The sequence below is a fragment of the Euleptes europaea genome, chromosome 2, assembly GCF_029931775.1.
Source record: "Euleptes europaea isolate rEulEur1 chromosome 2, rEulEur1.hap1, whole genome shotgun sequence".
Classification (NCBI taxonomy): Eukaryota; Metazoa; Chordata; class Lepidosauria; order Squamata; family Sphaerodactylidae; genus Euleptes; species Euleptes europaea.
This window is the reverse complement of record NC_079313.1, coordinates 63886960-63912380: the sequence shown is the minus strand read 5'-3', so window position 1 is coordinate 63912380 and position 25421 is coordinate 63886960. Positions and strand designations below refer to the sequence as shown.

Sequence of the window (25421 nt, the reverse complement as noted above, 5' to 3'; positions counted from 1 at the left end):
TGTGTCTGCCCTGACATCAGTAATGTCAATTCTCAGCAGTTACTGTCTTGAAACTGAGATGCCTCTTTGATCTTCATACAGTTTGTATAATGCATGGGTTCTTCTGCTGCAGTCAGCATTAACAATGATATTTGAAGGTGTCCTCCAATATTTGCTTTTATTGATGTGCCAGAGAATTTCCATCTCGAGAGGTGACCTGTTTGCTTGGCACACTTTAGAGCCGGAGGTGTGGTTACTGCCTGAGGGCTGTGAAAGCTTTTTCCTCAAGAGATTTCACCTCTGGTTGGTTAGTGCTGCAGACCTTGCTTTTTAGCATCCTGCGAAGAACAAATTTGGCTTTAAAAAAGAGCAAAAGCATGCTCTTTTATCATTTATATGGTGGGTGCTGGTTTAGATTTATGGTGTATGGTGATCTGTTTAAGCTGGAGGTGCAAGCCCTTGGGCTGTGGCTCACAGTCTGGGGCCTACAATAGCCGGTCCAGTGGAACTACCTAGAATATGTTTGTTTGTTCTGTTTCTTGGTTTTGTTCATTTAAATTTATTGATCTGAAAATTTCCGTAAGCTGATTTAGGTCACATGGAAGAGAAATGCTCTTCCATGTGACAGAAATGCTGCAATTTAAAAAATAAATAAATCATGCTCTTCCATGAAACAGAAATGCTGCAATTTAAAAAATCAAATCTAGGCTCTTGTTTCTTTTGCTTAAGCGAAATGTGAGAAAAGAGGACAGACTGAGGGGCTGTGGAGGTTAAAGGCCTGAAAATAGGGTGTGTTTCAGGATTGTTGGAGGAAGTGTGCATTTGCATAAAGACGCCAGAGTACTTCTGTGTAGCATACGAATTACAAGGATGTGTAATTTTGTCCTCAGAGACAAGGAAAAGTTCCAACCCTCTGTTTAATCGCATTCATTGGGACCGCCAATGAGAAGTCCAATGGAGTTCTTTATTTTTTAAAAAACTGTTTTTTCTTTCTGTAGACTGGGGCAAATGTTATCTAAGTGTTGAGGGAGTACTGTTGGGTGAGCTTGCAATGTATTGACCCTGGCAAGTGCATTGTGCTGTGGCTTTCCTGAGGTTCAGCAAAGGCACTCCATGATTTCTGTAAGATTTGAAGAACCTTAAGAAGTTACGGGAGTGCATTTACCAGGCCTCTAAATTGTTAGATTGCACACTTGGGAGTTCATTTGTGTGTATGTGTGAGTGTGTGTTTATTGATGGTTGGAGTGTGTTACTTTCTGTTTCTAAAAAAAAAAGCTATCATGCCGTAGAGGCACAATCGGTTGAACTGGCCCACTCCTTTCCTCCCTCTTCCTCCTTTATGCATGGAGCCCAGATTGAAAATTCCCTGATTTAGGAAGTCTTCAGTCTAACCTCTGTTTGTTGAGACATCTGAATTCAGAAGCTCGAACAAATTGAGGTGTGCTTCTTTCCTTCGAAGTAGAATTCTATACCTCTCTTTAATCCTGGTGTAAAATTGTGGCGTGTGAGAAGGTGAAAAAATTTAGAGCCTAAATGTGGATGTCACAATAAATTGTGCTTAGACTGCAGAGTTCCTTAATGCAAAGAGAAGAGAGAGGCGCTGTGTGCGGGACAGGAGAGAAGCAGCATTAGCACTATAACCACTGCGCTTTGCATCTGATGTCTAACTCCAACCCCCACCCCCCCCATTAAAGTAAAACTTTATAAAGCCACTCATCATTACTGATTTGTTTTGTTAGGGAATAAATCTGTAGGAACCCAGGTCTAGGGAAAATGTTTTTTTTTTTCCAAATAGGTGGATTGTTCCTGAAATTCAAATAGGTTTGCACAATCGAGTGCGGCTTCAATATCCTTTCTTTCTTATCTTCATCTGCAGAAAGTTCTGATATTTCTTTTCCTTGAGCTAGTTAGTTCACTGCTGCCTTCCCTAGGGAGAGTTGCCAATTTTGCCATAACCCTGTGCTTATTTTTCTATGACCACAGCGTACAATCTTCAGTGAGATAAGCAGAAACTACTTCAGCTGAAAAAATAAGACACCCCCCTTCCTTTCAGGTGCACTTTTATTTGCCATCTACTAAAGCTGCAAGAATTCCCTGCAGAGGTTTTTTACTTTCTTCCCTGCTACAAACCCTAAGAGATGTGCTTATGGGGCTCTACGTTTTCTCATTCTGAGCCTTTTAATCTCTCAAACGCTTTCCTGTACTTTAATATCCCCTCATGTCTGTAGCGAAACCAGTTTGGGGACAAGTTCCATACTCACCAGAGACTGACGAAAGGTGTTGCAAGAAAGCTGCCTTTCAACTTAAAGCTGCATTTGTCAAGCTTCTATTTAGTTCAAGAAGTACAAGCTAACTGATGTTGGTATAAAACCGCACTGAGCTTTTTCAGTGGTAATTTTATGCCAGATGCCTACATGAGGCTTGTTGAGAGAGCAATCATTGTGGAAACACTTCTATATAGGTTAAGCGAGCACATACTTCTCATGTTTCTTGTGCCGGTAGCCAGTAGATTTCTTCCAAGCCCAGCAATATTGTCCATATAAATCTGTCAACACATGAAGCTGCCTTAGAAAGAGTCTGACCAGTGGTCCATCTTGCCCACTGTTGCCCACACTGACTGGCAGCAGCTTTTCAAGGCCTGAGGTCTTGAAAAAGGTTCACCGTGTGTGTCCCTAATGTAAGAGGTCCACCAAAAATATAAGCTGAGTAATAACCTACATTCATAGATAAAACTAAACAACTGACATTTCAAAATGTTGCCATTCCAGAGCTATGTTTCCTCTTCTGTGGCATTATAGCAGGTAAAGAGGGGCCAATAACTTCATGTGTTGTCAGTTTCCTGCGTCAGTTTTGTAGACACCTATTACTTCATTTCTAAAACGGGCAGTTCTTGGAAGATGCAAGCTTTGACCAGGAAGCTTTTCCTCATCACCCAAGATGCTTGGGGACTAGTTGCAGTTACTTAGCTTTTGGCACACATTCAGTATCACTATTTAAATGCAAGAAATCTAACAGCTCTAGCTAGATGTTTGGATTATTATACTAAATGTGTATAGTTTTGGTGCAGTACTTCAAAAATGTGGAAGAAATATTAAGGTTTACATGACAATGCACAAAATCAGTACTAGTGCTTGGTAACTACAAATTACCTTAAAGATGTGAAGGATCTAACAGAGGCAGACACGTTTTGAAGTGCCTTGTAAAACTTCAAAGAGGATTTGAAAATGACAACATTTTGTTTTTTGTGGATAACATTCTCAAGATACAATGCATACTGAAATAATTAATGTAGAAAGTATAGCATGAACATTTACTAAAAGAGAACATCATTATATACATTAATAAGCCCCATCTTGAGTATTTAAATTTAGAGTTCCATGGGCTGCAGAGAGAGAGGGCACCTCTGCCACATTATAAACAGAGTGTTGGACACAGTGTTGAAAATAGGCCAGTTCTCTTCTGAACGGTGTGGATGCTGTAACAATAGTGGTAAAACCAATTTTCAAAATGTTGCCTCGTTTGTTCAAAATGTTGCCACTGTAGAACTTAGGGTTAACCAACCTCCAGATACTAGCTGGAGATCTCCTTCTATACTGATCTCCAGCCGATTGAGATCAGTTCACCTGGAGAAAATGGCCACTTTGGCAATTGGACTCTATGGCATTGAAGTCCCTCCCCTCCCCAAACCCCACCCTCCTCAGGCTCTGCCCCAAAATCTCCCGCCGGTGGCGAAGAGGGACCCAGCAACCCTAGTAGAACTCAAAATTTATTGGGTTTTACAGTTGCAGAATACATATGTTCACTTTGTAAGTCTAGATTTCCCCCCTCCTTGCTGCTATTTTGAACAACTTTACCTAGTTTCAAAAGTCAAACAGCACTTGGGGTGGGGAATTTCTTTCACAAATGGATTATTGTCTGTAAACTAATATTCTGGAAATACAACATCATCAGTATGCAGCTTTGTAACATTCCACCGTACCAAGCTCAATTGATTATACAGGTTCCCCCCCCCCAATACAAATTTCATTTTTAATGAAAAGGATGTTGTAGCTTGATGCGATATAGACGAGTATGCTTTGATTAGGGGGACCCAGTGCTTTGACTAAAAGCTGTAAGACATCAAAAAGTGCATGGGCCATATTGAGTGGGTCCAGCTTTGTTCCTGTGGCACATTTTGTTCCTGCAAGCCACGCTGCATCTGGCTGCAGTCTGCACTGATTCTCCATGACAAAGGTTGGAATATTGGGGGCGTAGTCTGCATGTTTGCCACAAGTAGTAATGGGCTGGGTTTGTTCTTGCTTTTTGTTGATTCTTCCTACGTTCATGCTTTAATCCTAAAGTGGAAATAAGGAAGATTACTGTGCAGACGTGCCTACTAAGGAAACATTCAAGTTGTCAGTTTAAAGTAGAGCCATAGCTCAGTGGTAGAGCCCATGTGTTGCATTTACAGTGTTTCAGGTTCAGCCCCTTGAATCTGTACTTAAAGAAACTTGGGTGACAGGGCAGTGAAAACCTTGAAGAGCCAGGTTAACCAGAGTAAATGCATCTGGCCTAGATCTACCAACAGATTGACTTTTTATACTTTCTTTATTAACTAGATCCGTACTGAATGTTATCGTTTAAACCAGTGGTCCCTAACCTGGTGCCTGTGGATGCCCTGGTACCCACTGACACCTTTGCTGGTGCCCGCCAAGTGGGTGGGGCCATGTAGGGCTTTTACCCAGCAGGGCTTCTGATCGACTATTAGAGATTTGATTGGCAGTGCAGACTTTTAAAAATATTGCTTTGGCAGCAGCTGCCACCGCAACACAAGGATCTACTGAAGTTAAGCTGTGGCAATAATTTTGTGGCTGGCTCCACCTCCTGCGGCAGTCATTTTGTGGCAGCAATTTGGTTGTTGCTTCCACCATGCCGTGTCAGAATTCCAGGTGTGCCCACAAGCTCAAAAGATTGGAGACCCCTGATTTAAACCTTTTCCCATGAAAGCAGCACTGGATGGGGTGGGGGCGAAATGCCAGAAAACCCATTTGGTGCAAATATTTACAGAGGGTTTTCACACTAACTATATATGATATGGGACATATCTTAGACATATAATGATGCAAATGTGTGCAGTGTGGCAAAATCAATTCAGATCAAAATGGGCCTCTTGCTCTTAGTCGGGAAAAACGTTTTGCAGCACCTCTTCCTGCCAAATTGCTCCAAGATAATGGCCTGCTTTTCACAGAGGTGAATGTTAGAAGAAAATAAACCATCTACCTTTTTTTTGTCTCACCCATAATCTATACCAATAAAGGTTTGGATGGATGGATGATAATTTCCTGAGCAAAGATTGTATTAATGCAAATAATAAGACATAGCAGCATTACTTTGTAGCTGTCCTATGAACTTGTGGAAGCTGAAAATACACAAATACACTTGTGGAAGCAGAAAACAGCTAGGCCAGTTCTGGTAGATGCCAGATTGATGTAGCTAATAGACTTGATTCATGGGTGTGCATTGGTACATACAAGCAGACTTGTACTGATGTGTAATCTGAACTGTGTAATCAAGACGATGCTGTCATTCACACAATTCCTGCTGTTAAATTGTTGCATCCAATTTCCCAGGGCTGAATGCGTGCTTTCCTTTTGCTGGATTAGTAACAGCCCTGGTCAGTTGATCATTGCTATATGCACTCTCCCAGGATTTTTGTGCCAAGTGTCTGATCCGTTCGTGCACGCATGTATGTCTGTGGGTCAGGGCTTAGTGGGTTTCTGTTCCAATTCTAATTCTTTGCATTGTACAAGCCAGTATCTGAAATTCCCAAGATTCTATGGTACTACTTCTGTAATGTGTTTCAGGCCAGTTGGTGTACTTTATGCAATTTTTAAAAATAGTATCTGCCCACTAATATTAATTCTGTGGCACTGTTGTTTATTTAACTGTAGCTGGGAACAGCCTTATCAGAGTCATGCTGCAGCACTTCTGTTTCTCAGTCAAATCTGTTTCGTTAATGTAATTTAGACTATGATACTGACATAGGGCTTGTGTTCTGACTTATTTGATAAAATGTGCCTAACAGCTGTTTCTTTTCCAGTCTTAAATATCCCTTTAAATTTCAAGTCCCACTTCATAAATTAAAACCATATACATGAAAAGCTGTCTTTTGGAATACATTAAGAAATCACAGTCTAAGAGACCAAGTGAGCATGGTCTAGTAACTTGAACTTGAAGCTAGAGCAAATTCCCCAAGGCTTATGTTACTTGGTTGGCTGCTTTGCTCTCTTTGAGCTCTTGAGTAAATTGCTACATTTCTGTGTACATAGTTGCATATTTGTAAGCCGAAGGAAATACAAACCCATCTGCGCAGAGAATGTTTTGCTAGGTTTCTTCGAACCAGGGGGAGAACAGAACTCTTGGATTCACTCCATATAACTTTTTTTAATTAGGACTTACAATAACAATACTTTGCACAATGGCTATTTTTGTCATTAGGTATCAGAAATTATATTTATTATTTGCCATTCAGTTACATCTGGCCACAGTTATGCCATGATGCCATTTTCTCAGGTAATGGAAGGTCTTGCAGCAATTGGGCTGAAGGAAGCGTGAGCCTTTTCTTCATAAGAACACTGTACTAAGAGTTACAAGAAAGAACACCAGTTCCATTCCTTTCTGTGAATTTTGGCTCTTGGGAGACAACATTAACATTCTGGAAGTGTGCAAGGCATCCATTAAAATGTGGATGTTGTAGAGGAGAAAAAAGAATGAAGAGACCTCATACAGCTTAGTTCATCACTGCACATGTAAACGTAAAGTGGTGTTTTGATATTTTAAATATTGTGATGAAAATATGGAACTACCTTCTCAGATTACTGGTACATCTAGGTCAGTACCGTCTACTCTGACTAGGTTCCATGTATACAAGTTGTTCCCAACTCCTTCTCCCTGAGAACCTTTAACTGGAGAGGCCAGGAATTGAACCTACAGGTTTTGCATGCAAAACATGTGCACTGCCACTGAGCTTTGGTCTCTCACCATATGCAAAACTAGAGAAGTTATTATGGGGATCTTTAAGTGGAGTCCCATCTTTTCATTTAGTAATAAGTGACAGGTGTATGTATGCATTAAGAGATTATCCACACAAGGAACAGTGTATGGCATTTCTAACTATAATTTTACCTGAGACTCCAAAGACCATGATACTATCTGGTATGTGGTATCCCTCAGGGGGCGATCTTCTCCCCTATGTTATTTAACATCTATATGTGATCCCTCGTCCAGCTAGTCTGGAGTTTCGGCCTGGGTTGTCACCAATATGCGGATGACACCCTGCTATATCTGTTGATGAGTGGATGGCCGAATGCTGTCCCAGCTATATTGGCCCGGTGCCTGGAGGCAGTGGTGAAATGGTTGAAGCAAAGTCAGCTGAAACTCAATCCATCAAAGACAGAGGTCCTGTGGTTGGGCCGGGGAGACTGGGGATTGGGACACCAGCTTCCTCTTCTGGGTGTGATCCTGGATGCTTCCCTTTCAATGGAGGTCTAGATCCCAGACGTTCCAAAGTGGCATTTTTCCACCTTCACCAGGCTAGGCAGCTGGTGCGCTACCTGTCTCACCCCAATCTAGCCACAGTGATCCATGCAAAGATCACCTCCAGGTTAAACTACTGTAACTTGCTCTATGCAAGTCTACCCTTGAGGCTGCTCCAGAAACTTCAGCTGATCCAGAATGTGGCAGCAAAGGTACTTAAGGGGACCCCATGCAGAGCACATATACAACCAGTGCTCCGCCAGGTGCACTGGCTCCAAATTTGAGTACCTGATCAGATTCAAGGTCTTGTTATTAACCTTTAAAGCCCTAAATGGTCTGGGACCATCGTACCTGTGGGACCTGGCTCAATTCTACAGGACCTATAAGACTGAGATGTTCTGCCAAGCCTATGGTTGAGGCAGCAATGGTTATAACGCAGCTGGCCTCCCCACCCCTACTTCATGTTTATTTTTATCATATGTTTATTGTTACTTCCCTTGATTTTATTAGCTGTTTTTTTTAAAAAAATATTATTAAGCTTCTACTCCGCCCTCACCAGCCAAGGCCAGGCTTCCCCCTTATCTTCTTCTCCACCCTTTCCTGTTTGATATTCCTTCCTGTCTGATTACTGCTAGGGGGCCTTTGTGAATTTTTGAATTTTACAATGTATAAGGTTTTAAATTTTATAGAATATGTTTTAAACTGATTGTTTATTTTTGTTGGAAGGGATATAAATCTAATAAAATATATTTTAATGTCATTGTTCTCACTGATGCACACATCTTGATCATGGAACTGCTGGTCCCTTTGTTGCATCTCACTTCCATGGCCTTGGATAAAGGAAGAGTTTGCCTTTGTTGCAGCCATGATAAACAGAAGGGAAGACATCACTCGTTGGACACCTGGTGAAAAGGGGCTTGGTGTCAAAGGTGTCTGTATCCCAGTAGCCAAACCCTGTGGAAGGGATCCTGATCCTGAATCCCTGAAGTGAATGAGCTGGCTGGTGGTTAAATATGTAAACTGTAAGCCAGCTACGGAGCACAAATACAAAAAAACATGATCTCAATTCCTCAAGCCTCTTTGTTTCAGGCTCATCCAGTTCCTCCTCAAGGTCTTAGCACTAAGACAGGGACCTGTGCGAGAAACACTATCACTCCCTGTATTGGTATCTTCCACAACCTGTGGTACCAGATAGGCTGCTTATTACAATCAGAGCAAAGGGAAACTGTAATGGGAAGGAGAAAGCCCTGGTGACAGCCACCTTGCTTAAGACAGAATACTTTCTCCTAAAATCAATTTGCATCTTTTAACTTGTTATGAAAAATGTAAGATTCGACTAATTCTTCATATTGTTTGACTGGATCAGAATAATTCAATAAGATTAATTGACAAATGGTCCACGAAGCACCGTTCTCCAACGGCTGAGCTATATTACTTTGTAGTTGTGAGGACCATCTAATTCTCCTTTTTCCCTGAGTCATACCATTGATGGAGTGCACTGGCATATTAGGGGGTAAGTTTGCCGAAAGGCTTAGAATTAGGATGAGCGGGCCATGATTACACTCTGTCCGGTCTCCTACCACAAAATAATATATATTTGAAAGAAGAGAAGACAAAACCAGGATATAATCTATTGTACTAGCACCCTGCGGAGATAGATACGTAAACGTCCTGTGTGAGTGATCAGAATTGGTACCATGAAGGCTATGTAGTTGGGGAGCAGAAAACAATTCTGACAGTCTTATTCCTGCCGTGCTAATTGTCAAATCATGGGGCCATCTATCAAGATGACTTGCTTGCAAGATAGCCTGACTGTTAGAACATTCTACGGGCCCACATAAACCTGGGCCTATTCTTGCAATGAAATCTCCACACAGTAAAACATGGGAGTTTGAGTATTGGAGGTCATGCGCCTCCAAGGTATCTGAACGTTTATTCCAGACACTGTCTGGATCCCGTGAGCTAGAAAAAAAATTTTTTTTTGGGGGGGGGGATATACATTAACACAAAAGAAAGAGTCTACCTGAGCGCCACATATCCTCAAGACCTGAATGTAATCCGTCGATTCACTAGTCAAAGTCTGAATATCTGCTGGTAAATCCACTAATACCAGTATTGCTATCCCACCAGTACCTTGACCCTTGCTGTTAAGTTTGATTGCAGGGACCACATGTGAACAGAACCCATGTAAAGACAGAGTTGGCCTCCGAGATCCAAGTTTGCTGGATGCATGAGATATCAAATTTATATAGATAAATGGGAAATGCAGAATCATGAAATTTATTTCTCCAGCCCATGGTGTTCCATGAAAGGATTTTTAACTGTCAGTCTGGTACAACGTCATAATACTTCTGAGACGTAAACTTGTTTTTTGAAGGGAAGTGGGACTTACCAATTATAACTGCTAACATTATTTGGGCAGCTGTTCACAGTTTGGGCTTGAGACCTAACTATTAGGGTTTATTTTATTTCATAGTACATCTGGAGTTTTAATATGTTACCAAAATGAAACTTTTATCAATGATTGTTATATGGATTTTTATCAGTTCTTGTACTGGCCTTTGGCCAAACGCAATAAACTTGAACCTATACCTGAACCATATAGGTTCTAAACAAAAGGGGGAAGCCTCAGGGGGAGGATGTGATGTTTTCACTATGTAAATATTTTGTGTGTGTTTTATTTCTGTGTTTTAATGTGGAATTTTATACCTAGGTTGCTGTGATATAAAGGGCAGGCCTGTAGAGTAAGAAAGAGGGGGCAGGATGGGTGATTGAAGTGTGTTATGACTGGATGGTAGCTGTACCCTGGGGAGGAGTTGACTAGTTGGTTCAGAGAGGCTTTGTGTGAGAGAGAGTTCAGAGTGTGTGGGTGAGGGAAGAGACTTGAGTGAGTGAAGAGATTGAGTGATGGCTTGTAGAGCAGGGGTCCCCAACCTGCAGGCACATTTGGAATTCTGATATTGCATGGTTGGTGAAGCAACAAAATGGCTGCCACAATATGGCTGCTGCAGGAGGTGGAACCAGCCACAAAATGAATGCTTAATTTCAGTAACACAGTGCAGATCCTTGTGCTGTGGAGGCAGCTGCAGCCAAAGTAACATTTTAAAAAATATGCGCAGTCAATCAGAAGCCTTGCTGGGCAAAAGCCCTACCTGGCCCCAACCACTTGCACTAGTGAACTTCTCAAAGAAGTCCTTGCTAAAAGCAAGAAAAGACAATCACAGACTCTCATTCCTAAATGATCAGTCAAAGTGAAATGGTCATAAAATCTTTTTGAGGTTGAGTGGTATAGCCTGGATACAAAGGAGTATGATCCCAACATGACTGATAGCTTTTCTAGCTTTTCCAAATACATTAATATATTAATTAATGACATTTATATCCCACTTTTCTGTCATGGAACTCAAGATGGCATGCATAGGATTCCCAGGAGATCATCTGTTCAGCTATATCTCTGTAGCTTCATATATATGACTTCTAATCATACCCTCGACCCCAACTTGGTTCATTTACAAGACAATCTGAAAATTTGATGTAGTGCTGTGCTTTCAGGAAAATAAAGGAAACTTCAGCTTCTATTGCTGCAGATTTGCCCTTTATCCAAGCATGTGTGAACATCCTACTTCCTGATTCACCAAAGCAACAAGCTGCGACTCTGGTCAGTGATGCAGAAGGTTAGGGCAAATATTTCATTTCTTATCACCCCCATGCCAAGTGCTTCCTGAAGGCTGACACCATGTCTACCCTCCCATTGTTCCTATATTTCCCACCTGGGACTTTACTGTTTTCCTCCAGAACTTACAGGATTCTTAAGACGATCCTATTCATTCTTCTGAGGAAGGTCCTATAGACCAGTGCTCCCCAACCTTTTTATCGCCGCGGACCGGTAAATGTTTGATAATTTTTCCGTGGCCCGCTTGTTTTGATTTAATAATTTTAATTTAATTGTATTTAAACATGCCTTCAAAATAAAATACAGCTACACCAAAAAATGAATATAAAGTGATTTATTTTATTTAACTCACTAGAATGCCAAATCAATGAGAACCCTGAGCTTGTTTCTTTGCAACGAGACGGTTCCATCTGGGGGTAATAGGAGACAATGACACCCGAAGTGTGTTGCTTATGTCCAGTTTATTCCGTTGTTTTGTTTTGGTTGCTGTCACTGCAGAAAACCCCGCTTCACACAGATAGGTTGTCGGAAATGGCAATAGGGATTTAAGTGCTGTGGTGGCAATCTCAGGGTATTCCGCCATGACTTTAATCCAGAACACCGGCAGAGTTGTTGTCTCGAACGTAGTTTTAAGGCCACCGTCATTTGCAATCTCCAGCAGTTGTTCTTCTTCTTGCATAGACATGCTAGATTCGCCTGATTTGTTGGCAAATGGGTCGCGGATCCATTCCTTATCAGTTCGTGGGTCTTTTGTGGTTGGGAAGTAGCGCTCAAACTCTTTTAAAAGCAAAGACAGGTGATTGTGCACCAACTGGCAGAATGAATGTTCAAGCTCAGTCTCGCCTACAATCCCTGCTAATGTCTGAAACATGTCCAAAATGCCTCTGTTCACGCGCCGTCCCCACAACTCCGGTTTGGCTTTAAATGCAGCTACTTTGTCTGACAACTTGAAAACAGTTGTCATTTTCCCCTGAAGGCCCAGATTGAGTTCATTGAGCAGGCTGAATATGTCACACAGGTAAGCCAGTTTTGCGACCCATACCTTGTCACTGAAATGTGCTGCCAGCGGTGACTTCTTTTCTGAGAGAAATCTTTGCAATGGCTCTCGTAATTCAAATACTCTGGTTAGCGATTTTCCTCTGGATAACCATCTTATTTCTGTGTATAAGAGAAGGCATCTGTACTCTGCGTCCCTCTCCTCACAAAGCTGCTCAAACAGGCGCGAGTTAAGTGCGTGTGCTTTGATGTGGTTAATAACTTTAACGACATCCATCAATACGCTGTTAAATTCCGGTGACATTTTTCGGCTTGCCAGCATTTCCCTGTGAATGAGACAATGCGTAGATTCACTCTCAGGTGCAACCTCCTTAATCCGAGCAGTTAAACCAGACAGTCGTCCGGTCATGGCAGCAGCTCCGTCTGTGCATATGCTGACACAAAAGGACCATTTCAGTTTTTCTGATATATAACCATCCAGTGACTTGAACAGTTCTGCTCCTGTGGTGTTGGTTGGCAAAGATAGTGCACATAACAAATCCTCATGCGCATCCTCCTGATATAGATATCGCACATAAACAAGTAGTAGTGCCTTGTTGTCGATATCTGTAGATTCGTCAACCTGGAGTGCATACCACGGTGATGTATTAATCCTCTCCAACAATTGTGCCTCAATGTCTTCGGCTATTTCCTCAATGCGCCTAGTCACAGTGCTAGCTGACAAAGGCACATGTGCTATCTTTTCCACAGCAGCCTCTCCTAGAAGTTCACGGCAAATGTCTTTAGTGGAGGGCAAGATCAATTCTTCACCAATAGTAAATGGCTTTTTAGCCTTAGCAATGCGGTTAGCCACCAAATATGATGCTCTCAGTGCATTCTCCTTTATTGATGTGGTGGCCCTCATAAATATCTTCTGTGCTTCGTGCTCCCGTTTTTTTCTTTCAAAATACTCCAGGGGCTTGTTTTTTATGCCAGGGTGCTTGGCAATCAAGTGGCGAAGCAGTTTTGAAGGTTTCATTGCCTCATTAGAGAGCTTCTCGCCGCAAACTATGCAGAGCGGTTTTGGTGCGTGGGAATCACCTGTCCCGATAAATCCATATTTCAAATAGGACTCATGGTATTGTCTGTTAAAAGTTGCATGTTTCTTTGATGTTGAAGGCTCTTCTTCTGTCTGTTCACTGGGCCTTTTTTTCTTCCCAAGGAAACTTTTTAACGATGTCTGTTTCATACTCATTTTTGCTAATTTGTGGGTTAAAGCAGACACAATAACATGTCAGTACACACGAGTACCGGTGAACAGATAGAAGAGCTAGAAGAGTGATACCTTCTCTTTCTCTTCACTCCACTGCTGCTTGCAACCGCTCAGCTCCAGATGTCACCTAAATCCGAATGTAAATCAAAAAACTATCAACGCAAAAATGTGATCAGTGTTTTAAATATATGACCAGTGTATCAAAATAACTGTGAAATATATATATAAATCACAAAAGATGACTGTGCCCCCTTTCAATACAGAGATGCCAGCGTTCCCCTTTCAATACAGAGATGCCAGCGTGCCCCTTTTAATACAGAGATGCCAGCGTGCCCCTTTCAACACAGAGATGCCCCAGCATTCCCCCTTTCAATACAGAGATCATCGCGCCATAGTGCTGAGTCTCCTCAATAGCAGAGAACCCCCGTCCCCCCTCCGTGCACTTATGCCTGAACCCGCACAAACACATTCGACCCAGGAGTTGTTGGCCTAAATAAGTGCAATAGGCCTGGGTGAATGAGAGGGCATTCTAATAAAGCCACTGCTGCTCCTCTTTCCGTTTGATAGTGCTGAGTCCCCCCCCTCCGTGCACTTACCTCACGGCAGCTTCTCTTCAGTCCCCGCGTCTCCGACCTCGAGTCCTCAGTCCTCCCGTGGCGCCTCCTCCTCGGCCAATGGCGTGAGGTTTGCCTTTCGGCCAATCAGGAAGCGGGAGGACCCGCTCCCTGATTGGCCAGGAGGAGCATCAGTGTAACAATAGTGAATTTTCATTCTCTATTGTCACACAATGGGCGGGCTTGGGAGGGCGCAATGCTCTGCGCCTCGGCTGCCCGCCACAGTGAAATGATTTGAAGTTCCTCGGGCGGCCCGGTGCCGATTGATCCACGGACCGGCACCGGTCCGCGGCCCGGGGTTTGGGGAACACTGCTATAGACTATTGATTTCTTGAAGGCAACTTCAAGAAATCATTAGGGAGTTAAGTTCCCTCTCTGTTTAGAAACTCTTTTCTATTGCAATCATATAACTGTCTTTCTGAACTTCTACCTGAGTCTGATACACCCAAAGAAAAAACTGTGTGGCCATACTTGGAGGTGCACAAGGACCTTAAGCCCTACAATGAACAGCACTAAATAGATGATCAGGCATTTAGTTGTGTCTTACCAAGTAAGTTATAAGATTACTAGGTTTACAAGTAACAGAATGAATCAGGAAATATTTTATTTATTTTGTTTTACTTATGTAAAAGGTTTTTATGCCACTTTCCCACCCAATCAGAGTCCACAAGGCAATGAACATAAAAATTAAAACATTCAAACAATTAAAAATACAGTTAAATTATAAAACAAGTTCATTAAAAATGCATAGACAAACAACAGTAGAAGGAGGGCCAGAAACCATTCTTGGTGGTATGCCAGACAAAACGAAAAAAAATGTCTTCACCTGCTGGCGATGACAATGACAGATGAGCCTCCCTGGGCAAGGGAGTTCCAGAGTTTTTGTGCCACAGCAGGAATGGCTCTTTCTTGGGTTGCCACCTGTCTGGCTTCAAATAGCAGAGGCAGCTGAAGCAGGGCCTCCGAACTCCATGTGGGTTCATATGGGAGAAGGTGATCCTTAAAGTATGTTGGTCCTAGGCTGTGTAGTACTTTAAAGGTCAATCCCAACATGTTGAATTGAGCCCAGAAGCAAATCGGAAGCCAGGGTACATGGAACAAGACTGGAGTGATGTGAACTCTATGACGATAAAAAACTAAAGGCATTTCCGTTCCCAGTATCATAATCGCTTATTTGAAGAGAATAGCCTTCAACAGCCTTCAACATTAACAATCTTTGGGGGAATATCTTAGGGCACTGACATTTTATACAGCATTATATGATAAATGCTTGGACCTCAGAAATTTCTACAAATCCTCCTTGGTTGATGGTAGCGTGAATTTTTTTAGACCTTGGAATTTTACCTGAGACTGGTCAATTGACCGTCATAAATATTACTACTACTACAAATCCTCCTTCAGAGGTTAGGTCATGCTTAGTATGTAGATACTGCCCCATTTCTGACTTCTTTCTTACTTCTTGAACAAGAAAGGGAAGTTAAAATTACTTTGGACTTGCTTTCTGTTCAACAGTACTAGACCAGTCCCACCCTTTTAAAAGTTCCTCCAGGATCTCATTGTGAAGGGCTTTGAACTCTACTCCCCATTAGGAAGGCTATGGACATGGTCTCCTGTGGACCATTCTTAGAAAAACTGTAGCTCTGGCCCTTCCTTCTGGCTGGAAGAAGAGTTAGTTCATTCTTGCATCTGCAGCAAAGGAGGCAACTTAACCGTCAGTGCAATTTCCTTTTCAATATTTAACAGATCTAGACAATGGTAATTATTGGTCAGTTCCTAAATCATAACCTTTGCCTTTGTTTCCATTTGTTTGCCATGACAAGCTGGTAAGGTTCTAGCGATGCATATGTATTTGTATACTGTAGGGGTTCCTCAACATGGTGCCCATGAGTGGAATGGCACACGCTGATGCCTTTCCTGGTACCCACCATGTGTTTTTCAAAAGTGGGTGGGGCTAGGGTAGGGCATTTACCTGGCAGGGCTTCTAATTGGCTGTGCAGATTTTTAAAAGTATTTTCAGCCGCAGCTGCCACCCCAGCACAAAGATCTTCACTGTCTGAAGAGTTACTATTAGATTTACGCATTACCTCACTTCCTGACACTTTGTGGTTGGTTCCTCCTTCTGTGGCAACCATTTTGTTCTTGCGCCAACCACCCTGGGTCAGAATTCCAAAGGTACCTGCAGTCTCAAAAAGGAGGGGGACCTCTGGTATAGTGTCTCAAGAACCCCTAATCCAAGGGATTCTTGGGATGGGCAGTTACCATACAAATCACAAACCCCCCTCAGTGTTTGTAGCAGCCACTAGCCCCTTTATCTGCCCAAACATCCAGAAACCAAGGGGCAAACTTCTAACCTTGCTGGGATTAAAGTAAAGAAAGTCACCCCTGCAAGGTAGACCACTTGCAGAGTGAGTTTCACAAGAAAACAATTAACTTGATAGGTGCAGCCAACCTGGCTTAGGTACTGGAATTAGACTGAAGCCTCCTGAAGACAAAACACCACAAGATTATAATTAAAGTGGAAATTGTGCAAGAATGTTACTACAAGAACAGTGACCAGTGAGAATTAAAATAACAAAACTAATTCAAACAAATTATCTGCACAGTAATAACATTGATTCGGTTTACCAGATGTTACCCTTCTGCTGAAGTCCTTCAATTTCGAAGTCCACTCTTGTCCAAGAGTAAGCATGGATAGACAGCAAGGCTGACCCATAAGAGAGGCACAAAATCGAAGGTCCAAAGTTGGATTCAGGAACCATGAACAAGGAACCAAGAACAAAACTAGAATGAATGGGCAAGAGTCTGAGTTGGCCAGAGCTCAATTGACCAATCAGACGTCGGTGAGACGTGGTTGGTGATGTCAATTGACCACATAACCCTGTTACTAGGCATGTGACGGGGGGGGGGGTCAGAAGTAAGATGACGTGACTAAACCTATCTACAGCTAAGTCCAGCCCACCTCTCACAAGTTTGGCTTCTCATGATCTCAACTTTGTTAATTAGACGGAATGTGGTTTCACAGTTCTTGGCCTTGGGAACTAGAGGGGAGTAATGGAAGGATGCTCAGAGGCTCATTAACTCCCTGCACCTGAAGTTTCTTATCTGGGTTCTAAAAAGTCGCAGTGTGCTAAGTTTCAAGCAACAGCACAGTTATTTTCCAATACCGTTGTAGTTGCTGTTATATCTGTTGCATCTGTAGAGTGACATGAGTACTATTGCAGTCCCTGCTGTGTCTGTAGAGTAATTGAACTTCGGTCAAATGTAAGTTAATGTATCTTGATTTTAATGTTTAAGCATCTTAAGAATCCTAAGTTACTTTTGTTGTTTATTTTAAATTTGTATACTATAGTATTTTAACTTACATTAATTTATGTATTTGTGCTTAAGACCTTTGGTCAAAAGAGCCTGAAATAAAAGGAAAGGAAAGGATGAGTTATTTTCCAACTTAAATTTTTCCATGGAAGGCCTGAAGCCTGAACCAATGTTTGAGAGACTAAGAAACTGTACTAAGGGACTCAGTTTCTTGACAAAGTGCAACTATAGGAATATTCCATTATATATCTGGCAATGGCATGTAATTTGAATGTGCAGGCAGAAACACAGCATGTGAACCTGTCCCAGGGAAGATATTGGAGCAGATTTCGAAAGGGCCAGTCTGCGAGCAACTGAAGGACAACTTAGTGAACTGGGGAAGCCAGCATGGATTTGTCCCTAACAGGTCCTGCTAGACCAACCTCGTTTCTTTCTTCGATCGAGTGATGAGCTTACTGGATCGTGGGAACTCTGATTGACGTTGTTTACCTTGATTTCAGTAAAGCTTTTGACAGGGTCCTACATGATGGTCTGATAGTGTCAGACTGCAGTACTTCGTTGCGTTTCTTTCATAAGGAACTTCACTCCAGATGTAGTCGCGAGTTTAAAAGTTTTATTAAGAAAGCCAGCGAGTTCAGTAAGTCCATAGAAACATAAGGCTAGAATACAGACGTGGGGACACACCAGTACATTTATAGGGTACATACAATAGGGTATAACACAAAATTATGTTCAGGGTATAACACAAAAGGACGAGGTGCGGCAGAGCTGTCTTGATAGTTCAGATACAAGGAAACAATACAGAAGGTAACTGCCGGTAACTACTCATTGAAAACTCATACAAGGAATTAACGCGTGAAATAGCTAGATGATCTCCAGGGCTCCCAGGCATTGTTCTGTGGGACCTGGTATCATACTAGCGATTATCCCTGGCGGGTCTCCATTGTGGTGCAGATGCCGGGCGGGGGACAGAATGCAAACGGGGGAGGACGGAGCGAACTCAAACTCCATTTTGTTCTGGTGAGGAACCATCTTGTTTATCCGGGGTTGACAGAAAGCCCTAGCTGACAGATAGGTAAGCTGGAGCACTGCAGACTAGACTTTAGGATCGTTAGATGGATAGGGAAGTGGTTGGAGTACCACACCAAAGAGTAGTCGTCAGTGCCATTTCATCTGATTGAAGGGAGGTGTCCGGTGGGGTGCCACAGGGCTCGGCTCTGGGTCTAGTACTTTTCAGTATTTTTATAAATGATCTGGATGAGGGAGTGGATGGACTACTCATTAAATTTTCAGATGACACCAAATTGGGAGAAGTAGCAAACTCCCCAGAAGTTAAAGATAGAATTCAACATGATCTGAACCCACTGGGAAAGTGGGCAGATGGGAACAAGATGCAATTCAACAAGGACAAGTGCAAAGTTCTACATCCGGGGAACAAAAATGAAAAGCATGCATACTGGATGGGGGATATATTTCTGGGTAACACTGTGTGTGAACAAAATCTAGGGGTATGGGTGGACTGTAAGTTGAATATGAGCAGTCAATGTGATGCAGCGGCCAAAAAGGCTAATAATGTGGGGGTATATCATCAGGGCTTAACATCCAAATTGCAAGATATCTTAGTCCCACTGTACGCCACATTGATCAGGCTGCACCTGGAGTACTGTGTGCAGTTCTGAAGGCCTCACTTCAAAAAGGATGTGGACAGAATGAATTGAGTGCAAAGGAGAATGACAAGGACGATCAGGGGCCAGGAGACTAAACCCTATGAGGAAAGGATGGGGAACTTGGGAATGTTTAGTTGGGAAGAGAGGAGGTTGAGGGTGGGGGGACATGATTGCTCTCTTTAAGTATTTGAAAGGCTGTCACTTAGAGGAGGGCAGGGAGCTGTTCCTGTTGGCAGCAGAAGATAAGACTCGTAATAATGGGTATAAATTATGGGCAGAAAGGTACCGTACCAGCTAGACATTAGGAAAACTTTTTTTTACAGTGAGAGTAGTTCAGCAGTGGAATTAGGGAGGTTGTGAGCTCCCCCTCTCTGGCAGTCTTCAAGCAGCGGCTGGACAAACACTTGTCAGGGATGCTCTGATCCTGAATTGAGCAGGGGGTTGGACTAGATGGCCTGTATGGCTCCTTCAAACTCTGTGTTTCTATGATTCTACATTGTGTAACATGGCCTACATTTTTTCTTAAGGGTAACAGACTGAAACAAAACGTTAAACAAAATGGTTGTGTGTCACTTTAAAGACAGCTATATTTTGACATAACCGTTGTTGAGATTCCAACGGTGCCATCCTAGTCATCTCCTGTGTGTTTGATTAATGCTGCTTTAGTGAGGCCCTTTAAACACACCTTTAAAAAGACCAATGCTCACAGTTTTCTTTTTCAGTACTATTCATTTTTCAATACTATTCATGTTTCTTTTTGTTTTTCTAATAGTTCTTGCTGACAATCTGAAATCCAATCCAGGAATTAAATGGCAGTACTTTAGTTCAGAAGAAGGTATTTTTACTGTGTTTCCAGCACACAAATTTCGATGTAAAGGCAGTTATGAACACCGTAGCAGGTATGATTTTACTATGGATTTTTTAAAATTCTGAATACGGATGAATAGTAGTTTAACCATTTTCATTCCAGGGCCCCATTTTACACACCCTATTAGGCATGATGAGAATATGAATTAAATCAAATGATGCTAGTTTCAGTGCATGATGAGACAGCTGTGTGGGTGTCTCATCAGATGCAAAGCCCATCCCCCATTCTGTGGGCACCCTTTTGCCCACCACAGCTGTGGTGGCAAAGTAAATATGAACTGAAGTGAATTGCAGGCTCTGTGCTTGGTGAAGCAATCATACAGCTGCTTCACAATCTGTTAAACCATGTACTGGTCTGTCCATGCGCAACAGAGATACTTCTATGTCTGTCTCTCTGTTTAAAACACGAATGGAGGTTTGTCTGGAAGTTTTCTTCAAAGTCAGACAGGTGAAAGAGTTTCCACATGGTATATCACAACCACATACAAACTGGGCAATATTCTAAACAGAGCTGTCAGTTCAATGTATGGCAAGTAAACCTGTTCTTGTAATTGATAAGGTTATTCATTATGCGGATCATAGGAGGATGTTTAGATACATCTGTATAAGAAATTTGATAATAGTCCTACATGACATTCTCTGTAAATGAGAAATCCTGACCTAAAAAGAAGAGAGATTTGTAGTTTGATAAGTTGCTGCAAATCTAAAAAATGAAATACTTTTATTAATTAAATTGCATAAAGGAAATATTCAACTACTAAAGCTGACAAGATTGCAAACAATTTGGAGTCCAACTAATATATCCTGCCAAATTCCCTCATTCACCAAAGGCACTTCACTTGTAGAAATGGGCAATGACCTGCTCTTTCTGGTGCATGGGCTTGACAGATTTCACTAAGCACTTCAATTATAGATGTATAACCGCATGGATTGTCACATAAGAATCTCCCCATCCCACAAATACGTGCACTCGGCAGTAGTGTTCTTATGATTATGGTATGAATGCTTACTTTATCAAATGAAACTATTGATGTTCACTTGTACAAATGATGCTTGGTTTGCATACATGAAGTTCTGCTCTGGTTTCCCATACGTTTAAAAGTCAATATGATGTAGTGGTTAAAAGTCTTGGACTTGTATCTGGGAGACCCAGGTTCGAATCCCCACTCATGCCATGGAAGCTCACTGGGCGACCTTGGGCTAGTCATACTCTGTCAGCCTAACCTACCTCACAGGATTGGTGTGAGGGTAAAATGGAGGAGAGGAGCCATTGTAAATCCCCATCAAAAAAAGGTGGGATACAAATGAAGTAAATACATTTGACTATGGAAGGACCAATTGCCTTAATTTCTTCAATATTTCTTTCTGTGGTTACAATTTTCAGTTACAGACTTTAAATGGTTTTAACACTGGTTTATCCTTCATGATTTCCTCCCAGAAACTCTGGGAATTGTAGTTCTGCAAGGGCAATAAGAGGTCTGTGTTAGGTGGAGTTGGCTTTCTCAAAAACACGATGTTTCAGGCTTCTTCCCAGGGTAGCAATGATTACATTAGATAAAGGTTTTTGTGCGTTTATTGTTCTCCAACTAGTGACAGTGCATGTCATTATTTTCTTTGCAAGTTAGTTAGCATTCATTATGTTCTTTGAAAGTCCTTTAATGTTAATGTTGTGTAAGGCTGTTTTAAAATTAAGAAATGATTGTGCCTGCTGTTTTATTTAAATGCCTGCATAATATTTTGTGTGCGTTCCTTTCCCCCACAGTAAGAGTTCTCTGGATGATTTTGAGGTAGCAATATTTACAGTCAAAGATTTGTTGTTTATACCAAATTGTCTTTGGTCTAGACAAATAGGAAGGTGGGGAAGGGTGAGGATGTTCCTGTTGTGCTTTTAAAAATTTCCTTAATCAAGATTAGTCAAAGCTATTCTAGTGCTTAGCACTCGGGGTGGGGGGAACTTTCTAGTTATACTCTTCTCACACACGAAAACACAGTTCCCTTAGCAGACTTTGGCAGAGTTCGTTTTAATAACATGCAGAGATAAGAAAGCTTTGCAGAGCATGACCTGTGTGACTTACATTCCAGAGCATTAATAGAAAAGACAATCTTGGCAAGAGACTTTGTCTAATGATGATAAAACCCAAGCCGAATGCTCTAATGCAATTATACACAGCTTGCGTAGACTCTTTACATGCCAGATAAGTATCACGGCACATACTAATCTGCCTACACCGTTAGCAGTCACTATATTAGGTGATGCAGACATGTACATCAAGTCGATCTTATGCTGAAATGCATTCTTTGTCAAAATACATCACTCTTGATCCCAACGCTGTAAGGATTTTGCCTGTTACTAAGTGATTGATGGGACCTACAGAGCAGCACTCATGGGATTAAACTTTCCTGTCTCTGCCTCCTGTTCAGCCTCCCTAGAAATCTGCTCGTGAGGGTCAAGAGACCCTTGGGAATAGCACAGTTTGTGGAACAGAGCGCTGCAGCCGGAGAGGGCAATCTGCAGAAATCACAAACCCCGTCAAGGGTTAGCTACAATGTTCTTGTGTTAAAATTGGTTACCAGAGGCTGTAATGAGATTGTCAAACACTCTCTTACAGTAAAGTGGCATAAATCTTCAGAAGGCTATTGGAGTTATTAGGATACCTGTGACTGTTTAACACAAGGTCACTGGCAAAGTAGAACTATCGCATGCGATTTCATTGTGGATGAGACTGTGAGCCTTATATGTGTTCCTAAAATATGGTCAGGAAAGTAATCTGAGCTGGGTTTTGACACAGTAACAGCATTCAAACCACTGTGTGCTGGAAGAAATTGTGGAGATGCAATAGTAACAGTCTGCAAATAAATCTTGGCCTATTAAAGATAACCAGTATCAGATTCACCCAGCTTTCTTTGTTATGTTTGAGACCAAGTATTGGATTGTGGATGCTATTTTGGACACATCTACCCTGCTGGCCGAACTACAGCACAATCTTTATCATGTTTATGTTTGCCAAAATACTACTGGGTGGGTCACCGTTATTTCAAGTGTTTAGAACTGAGGCAGATAAATAGTATCTTGTCTGTTCTGTCAGTGCAGCCTCTTGTGTCAAGGAAGCACTACTGGTGGAACATCCAGGTGGATCAATTTCACCAGCTTTCCCTTCTGGGTTATATAGCTCAAGCCTTGGCTTAGCCTTTCTGAAGCTGACAAGTGGTTTCGAGAGAAGGAGGGATGTGCGGGGTGGGGGGGAATAGCTCCAGCAGTCTTGTCCGCTGCTGCTACTTAGAATTCAGTCCCAGATCCATATAAACTGGAGACCTTTTCAGACTGTTCACAGTATTTAAACAACTTCCTGCCACAGTTCTTTTAAAGATGGTTAAAAATTGCAGCCCAGCCGCTCATCTGTTATTTCAATTGCAGGCCTGTCTACGTCTCTTCAGTTAGACCTCAGTCTAAACACATAGTTGTCATTGTGGATCACGGAACTTCAGTTACAGAGACACAGCTCCAGATTGCCAAAGATGCAGCCCAAGTTATTCTGAACTCAATAGATGAACATGATAAGGTGAGTTTACACTGAGAGATTAGTGAACCATGGTAAGTTTTAATTATTGCTTTCTTTGGCTTTAGATAAGTGGCCCTAACCATGACTCAAGTCAGAACTCCCAGAATCTGCTTTGGGTTTTGTGCCTGCTACATTAATCAACAACTCCAAGGCAACAAGATTATTATGTTGGATTTTTCTCTCTCAACACTATTCCTCTATTCCACCCTCTTCTGGTTTTCTGAAATAGAAACTGAAGACTTGCTTGCTAACGAAACAGAATTGTCAAGTCCCATATTCTTATCTGGAGGAGCTAAAAACATTCTTCAGTTCTTACCATGGCAAGGTTCCCCCCCCCCACACACTATAAATAATTTAAAGCACATTTTCTACTACTTCCCAAGAAAGAATTTGGCATTTTCCAAGAACCAAATTATATACATATTTTTAATCATGGGAGAATCCTTGATGCAGCTGATTAGAATGTTAACTAATTATAAGAGTTGTACGTATGTCAAGTTGGAATCAATAATTCATTATTGGATGATCTCAGACTCCTATTTGTTTATCTGTAAAATAATTTTCCATAGTTTTTTGATGTAAGAAAGGGGAAGTAGTATTGGGGCAGATTGGAACCATGATAATTGGTGGATTCTCTACTCTGTTCTTTTGCTTATTCCAGTTAGCTTGCAAGGGAAATACACTCCTGCTCTCAGTGGATCTGACACATTGTATGCTTGCCTGTTCCCACAATCATTCTACCATATGATTGGAACAATTCTTCAAATTGAAGCAAAAAACTAGTTATGTGTAGGATAATATGCATCCTGGGCTGCATATTTGCAAATAAGTGCCCCATTCTCATGTTTCAAGGAGTGCATTTTTAGAAACAACATTTCTTTCCGTGTTCCTTCCCTACACATCTTGAGAAGTGTTGTGGAGAACTTTCTCAGAGCAAACTCTGAAAGCACATCCCTAATCATGACTCCACCCAAAACCAGATGTTGACATACCAGCGTTTTCTAATTATCTTAACAGAGAAGTCTACGGATGTTGGGTGACTTTCTCCAGAATTTGCAGTGACTACACCTGCCTGAGAAAGGTCATACTGAACTTCAGAAACATTCAAACTGCCTCTGAAACAACATTAAAGAAACCAATCTTCCTCCTCCCAAGTGGGAAACAGTTGGTGGAAAACTTTCTCAGTTTTGTTGCCCTGAGTTTCAGGGGCACTTGCCCTGCTTGTGTAGGGGATTCACAACAGTGAATATTTGCATGGTGAGCATGCTGAGAAAACTTGTACTCCTAGGCTGGCTTGTTTCTTGGGGTGGGAGGGAGATGATACAAATGTGCCCTTTAGTTTAGTTGCCACACCAGTTGTAAACCACATGGTTCCCAAACATTTTATTTATGAGGCTCCACCCTACTCTGCTAGAACTCTGATGTAGAGTTCGGGAACATTTGTATAAGAGTAGAAGCTATCTTACTTCAGCAAAGCAAAGGCCAAAATCCAAAAGGCCCAAATCCAAAAGGCCAAGCCTTCTCAGGTTTGATGGATTTATACTTTAAGCATTCTTTTCTCATACAATAGACCTTAAAATGCACATTGGCTGTTATTCTGACTTATTGGTATGTGTGGTACAGTGTGGCACATAAAGAATCTCAATGGTAAGGTAGTCCAGTATATATCTATATATTTTTTCATCTCTTTTAAGATTTCTGTGTTATCCGTGGCAGACACAGTAAGAACCTGCTCCTTGGATCAGTGCTATAAGACATTTCTGTCTCCTGCCACCAGTGAGACTAAAAGGAAAATGTCCACTTTTGTTAACAATATAAAGTCATCTGACAGCTCTACTCAGCATGCAGCAGGATTTCAAAAAGCATTTCAGTTGATAAGAAATACAAACAACAGCACAAAACCACAAGCAAGTAAGTCTGTTAGAATGCAGTCTAATTTTTTTTCTTGTTCTTGAATTATCCTTTCTTGCATTCTCCTTTTTGTTT

At 41.7% G+C, this 25421-nt stretch overlaps 1 protein-coding gene across 2 annotated transcripts in view; it reads left to right on the top strand.

Annotated features, from left to right (window-relative positions):
• CACHD1 (cache domain containing 1) overlaps positions 1–25421 on the top strand; it is a 156291-nt gene that overhangs the window by 81037 nt on the left and 49833 nt on the right. For both annotated transcript variants that reach the window (XM_056844513.1, XM_056844514.1), the window contains exons 5-7: positions 19781–19907; positions 23291–23435; positions 25130–25346. In XM_056844513.1, coding sequence (XP_056700491.1) covers positions 19781–19907; positions 23291–23435; positions 25130–25346 — 489 coding nt within the window. The remainder of the gene's footprint in view (positions 1–19780; positions 19908–23290; positions 23436–25129; positions 25347–25421) is intronic.